The sequence below is a fragment of the Mya arenaria genome, chromosome 10 (genome assembly GCF_026914265.1).
Source record: "Mya arenaria isolate MELC-2E11 chromosome 10, ASM2691426v1".
Classification (NCBI taxonomy): Eukaryota; Metazoa; Mollusca; class Bivalvia; order Myida; family Myidae; genus Mya; species Mya arenaria.
This window is the reverse complement of record NC_069131.1, coordinates 71,574,841-71,580,840: the sequence shown is the minus strand read 5'-3', so window position 1 is coordinate 71,580,840 and position 6,000 is coordinate 71,574,841. Positions and strand designations below refer to the sequence as shown.

The following is a 6,000-nucleotide window of genomic DNA, read 5'->3' as shown; positions in this document are numbered from 1 at the left end:
GAAGGCATTTACGGCACGGCGTTATTTTAATTTGGAACTACCTAAAACAGCTAAAGTGTTGGCCATTTTTACTCGTTTAAAATTCGTGTCAGACATGTTAATGATTTGTTTGCTTATATAGTGTAAAATGAAAATACAATGTAGCTCGTGTAATTGTATTAATTCCTCATTGATTGTTTGACATTTGCTTAGTATGGTTACACATGTACAAATATGTATTTATAAAACGCATCCCCCTTCCAACACCTTCTTGTTCTAATAAAGACCCTTAAACCATTGATGATAATTGTTATAGTCCGACTTGTCTGAGTTTATCGTTAACTATTGCTATCTCTTTCTTATCTCTAGAATACAAATAAGGTCACATGGTAGTTTATTTCCCTCTCCATCTTATTCCTTTTTGGTTTGATCAGCATTTCAAAAGTTGTGTTTAATGCCTTTATCAGCGTTTTGAAATGGAGACATAGTCACTAACATATGGTCAGTGTTTAGGACTTGTATTTCTATTTTATTCGTCATACTTGAATTTATAACAAAAGTATTTGAAAGGAGATTTCACAACGGAATATGATATAATGATGATTTCAGGCTTAGAATTATAACAATTTAAATTATATATGAATTATTATCGTTTGCACATGTTTATAAATTATATCAGTAAATCGATTCACATATCAAACCATGTAAGTGGAGACATATACACTAGTCGAAAACGAAAGATTGTCTAGGGCTTTTAACATTATGACATTGAAACGAATATAAAAATAATTATACAGTCACCCCTCTAAGAAATATTATGTACTGGAATTATACACTTGTAGAGTTGGACATATACGAGACCCAAATTCAGGCTGTTGTGTCTGGTACTTCCTATTTAGATTTACATACGCGAAGTACCACCTCTCAGATAGCATAGAGGACACGCCAACCTTACATTATAGGTCATTTCCTCCCCTCCTGTACCAGTTGCAAATCCAGCACCGTTATCTTTTATCAGGGAACATTTCTTTTAGAGTAAGATCCAAACGATAAAGATATTCGAAGCTGAAGGCTTTTGGGATTTCCCATCAACACAATTATGTAATAATATGTAACGCAATACTGTGAATGAAGGTATTTGAATCCACATAAATGCAATATATGCTTAACAGTAGAAAAATAAAAATTTAAATCAACTATTTATGCGATACCTCGCATGATTTGAGAAATATGCTGTTGTTTTCTGATGTATTAAACATTACTTGGTCAATGGATACAATGCAATCATGATTGTTATGCCTTCTGAAATTAACGTGAATTCGATCATTTTGTCGATTTCAAGGACCGTACATAATTAATAAATGATACAATCTTCTTGTTTATCAAAGAAAACAAAACACCCATAACCACCGTCACCCAATTTGCTAAAGACTGGAATCAGTAAATTGGGTTAATGTTTTCAGTCAAGGGCCATCATTCCAGAATTAATAATGTGATCCGATTATTGTTCGATCTCAATCGTGATAATTTGTCCATAAACATTGTAGCACAGATTGGAAACGGTTGGATAATAAATGTTTAAGTAAGAGTGCGGACAAATTAATCTTGGTGCAATTTTGACAATTCAAGTACCATAACCCTGGAATATATAGTTAGATCTGGCTGTTGATCAAACTCGGTCGAGATATTATGCCAGTTAACAATGTGACCAAGGTTGATAAAGATTGGATTGCAAATGCATGAAAGCGGATGATAACGCGGATGACGAAGTAGAAGCCGTCGACGGACAACATGATCTATATATTTTGCCATGATACACAAGCTACATAAAAAAAACTAATAATGACATAGTCCGGGTTTGGGTTTTCCACATTTATTCATCCTTTTTGGTATATTAAAACAAATGTATTAAATGCGTTAAACCTTATTTGGGAATAACAGTGCATCTTTAATTAATTAGAGAAAAAAATAAAAGTGCGCATATAACTTTGATATAGAGTCTCATATGATGTCTAATAAAATCCCGAAGTCCACACGATGCTTTCGAAAAAAGAAATGCTTGGTAAATATCAACAAACCAAACTGGATCGATGACTCACTATATGCTAATGAGGAAGATAAGATGAGGTGGGCGAAGCATAGCGCTGTCAAAATAGTACTTGTTAAACTAAGAAAGTCCTGGTGGTCTAGTGGATCAGGAGTTGTTTTTCTAAGGTTATTTTTTTCTTGACTCTACCGGCGTGGGTTCGTACCTCACTAAAACCAACATACTTGTATACTATAACTGTTTTTTTCCCTGCAATTTCGATATCATAGATTAAAATAATGAAAAAAAATAAGTGTTTTAGATGCGTAAAACAACATAGACTTTTAAGTATTCAGAAAGTCACGTGATATGCAAATTTCGTATTGCATTGCGCGCGCTAAATTTAGATTATACTAATACATTGTGGTATCAGTTTTGTTGCATTTTGTAATTGCGATTGCTTTTTTTGGTGGGGGAGGGAAACATTTAAAAGAATGGAGGTTATTTGGATACACATACACATAAACAAATATATCACTAAAGCATAATCGGACGACATTAAAGATACATCGCATTAGACCTGCGATGTCGTTCGACATAAACTATAAGTGATACATTCACAATGATACACCGACTTTTTCCTATATATTACTTTAAGCAAGGTTAAGCATAGCACTAACATAATTATGAATGTTAAATATTTAAGCATGCACTTCGAAAAGTGTAACGGCTTCTAGGTGTTAAGGGTTTTTCAGCATCGCATTGTGGTATACGGGATCGTCTGCAAATAAAACAAAACAAGTTTAGATAACGTGGCCAAACTGCTTCCGATAAAAACAGTTCAATATTAAATGGTATATGTTGAATTCAACTTGTGATGAAAAATAACAGTATTACATTTAACATGCGTTATTATTAATACAGTATTGTGTGACTTTCCTGTATACTTTCATTTCATATCTCGTTTGGCCAATTCAGTGCAAATGTATATGCACTTGAAAGATATACAATTATTAACAGATCACTCGAGTTTTGCAAACCACCTTCCATAATAATGTATACCTTTCTTGACATTTTCGTAGTAAACGTTGGACTTTGAACTGGACTCATCCAACGACGTGTACACGTGCATATTGTCCGGACTGAAGGATAATTTAGAAGTTAAAATTTACACAAACAATGTTTTGACTCAAGCATGGAAATATTGAAGCAGTATATGCAATTAGCATACCTTACTTCTATAGAGCATATAGTTAAAACGCCAGGGAAATATTTTCAACTATCACCCGCACCCTTTGTCGTGATAACATTGACAAGTTTAAATTTTGTTCGGTATAATAAAATATACATTGACTGCCTTTAGGGACAGTGAATATTGTCAACCTTCGGAACATAATTTAAACCTCAGCTTCGCTCGGTCGACAGTATTTTCTTCAGGTTGACAATAAGCACTGTCACCCTCAATGCAGTCAATATTAATATGATGCAATCGTAAACAGTTATTGATATGCTTGTAGTAATACTCTCCCTAAAAACTCTCTTGTTTTCTAAAAATATGGTATCAATAAGTCCCAGGTGTTTTTTATTTTCAAAATGACATATCAAACGGTAAGACATTCCAAAGTAAAGAAATCTTCAAAATGCAGAAAAAGGTTTTTAATACAAGTTTGCAACTACATCTATATGCTTAGCAATCAATAAGCTGAAACGTGTATTATGCTGTTCTGTAAATAATGTCAATCCTTCTAACTCGATTACTGTTCAAATAGTTAATAGTCATGCAATCCATCGAGAAAAATCATCATGCTCTTGTGAACGTTTATCAAGCATTTGCTACGAGTATGTCAATAATGTAGAAAAAGGCATCGGACATAAGAAATTGGCTCATTTGCGACGAGCAGAATGATAGCTATATTTTGATGCTTGATTTAAACAGTGTTATAAGAGAACAAATAACATAGTTGACAAGTAATGTAACTTCACCTGTACAATGGTCGTGACTTTGACTATAAATGACATACGCATTACCTATACTATCAGTATCGTTGCTTCGTCTGAACAAGTTAGTGGAATATTTTAATTAGTTAAGCTTACCCATTGTTTCCATTTCCTGAAAATCAGTAACCATAAAATCAATAGGATGATGAACAATTGAAATCGAAGTATCATATATAGTAGAATGTACATTTTAAGTTACCATTTCAATGCCATCATTGCTTGATAACATGAATTCAATGTTAATATAGTACACACAATCAGTCGTTGTTTCGTGATTAAAAAAATAATCAAAATGATAGTTGCCTCTTGCACCTATGATGTGGGTACTACAACTGTTCATGGAAGAACCCAAAATAAATGTATAAAAACATATAAAAAACAAACAACCTTAGTAATACTCTTACAATGTCAACTATGCCCCACAGCCTCCAAATACTCAATGAAGACACTATTTAGAGATTAACGGACACCACACGAGAGGCATTACTTCAAAGTCCTAATTTGCATGCTTCACAATATGTATGTTTCAATGTAAGAGAACGTTATGTCAATTGTAGCCACGCCCCCAAGGTCCGGAGGTATACCGTACAAGCGATAGCGGGAGAGATGAGCCGTTGTTTTACCTTCCAGGTGGCCAAGTTGTGACGAGTGAATGCGGTGGTTTTGTGCTCACGCTCACAAAAGCGGGGAATGAGCCTTACCTAGGGTGAACGGGGGAATTTGGCGGGGATTTTACCAGCAGTTTGTCCCCGCAGAGCGGGAATTTTACCTCGGATTGACTGGACCGTAAGTCTAAGTTCCGGCTATTATTGGGGGGGGGGGGGTGTGGTCGCATTTGACAGTTGGATTAAACAATCACATGAAAGGGACTTTAATCAAGTTTGAGAGTACTCAACCTCGCACTACTCCCAAAATGTATTAACAGGGTGTTTACATCTACGATTAGAAGAACGAAAAACAAAAACGAAAGACATCACGCACAGACACACAACAATGACTATAAATGTATCTAGATTTGTTAATACATATTGGGGAACCAACTTGGAACAGTCATAGTAGACACTCAGGATTTAAGTTTTGTAACTCACTTAGATTATCGTAGACCATGGTCTCCGATCTCACTGACACATTCTCGCAATGTTAACACTCAGGATTTAAGTTGCGTTACGCACTTAGATCATCGTAGACCGCAGGCTCCGATCTCACGGACACCTTCTCGCAACGTAAACACTCAGGATTAAAGTTTCGTTACGCACATAGATCAACGTAGACCGCTTTCTCCGATCTCACGGGCATATTCTCGCAATGTAAACACTCAGGATTAAAGTTTCGTTACTCACTTAGATCATCGTAGACCGCAGGCTCCGATCTCACGGACACATTCTCGCAATGTAAACACTCAGGATTAAAGTTTCGTTACTCACTTAGATCATCGTAGACCGCAGGCTCCGATCTCACGGACACATTCTCGCAATGTAAACACTAAGGATTAAAGTTTCGTTACTCACTTAGATCATCGTAGACCGCAGGCTCCGATCTCATGGACACCTCCTCATACGTCTGGGCTGCGTTGTATTCGGGATTGTCAGCTCCTCGTCTAAAATATTGAGAAGCTTCTGAGTAATCAAAGTAATCGATCATCCTTATTTTAGTGAATTTTGTAAAACGAATGATCTGGATTTCAAATATTTCTCAAAACCCTACAGCAGCCAAAACAACTATAATACGCGTTACATAACATTAAAATTGGATGTTACATTTTGAGTTCAACTTTAAAATATGTTAACTCCAGCTCAATAATACACTGTCGGTTATTGCAGCCATATAGTATGGTGGCATATAAATGCCGTCAGATAATCTGATATCGTTAACGAATGGTTTCGTGTTAAATGCTTTATTTTCGCGAGAATTATCTAGCTATCTAGTTAATATTCACGAAACTGTTTTGGTAATTAGATACATAAATAATTATCATACATAAAAGACCATGAAACGTC

General features: G+C 35.3%; 1 protein-coding gene across 1 annotated transcript in view; it reads right to left on the bottom strand.

Moving 5' to 3' along the window:
- Positions 1-1,890: 1,890 nt before the first annotated feature.
- Positions 1,891-6,000, bottom strand: part of LOC128204997 (nephrin-like) — a 42,869-nt gene continuing 38,759 nt past the window's right edge. Inside the window, exons 11-14 of the mRNA XM_052906393.1 lie at positions 5,512-5,600; positions 4,100-4,115; positions 3,068-3,147; positions 1,891-2,786 (exon numbers count right to left, since the gene is read on the bottom strand). Coding sequence (XP_052762353.1) covers positions 2,746-2,786; positions 3,068-3,147; positions 4,100-4,115; positions 5,512-5,600 — 226 coding nt within the window. The 3' untranslated portion in view covers positions 1,891-2,745. The remainder of the gene's footprint in view (positions 2,787-3,067; positions 3,148-4,099; positions 4,116-5,511; positions 5,601-6,000) is intronic.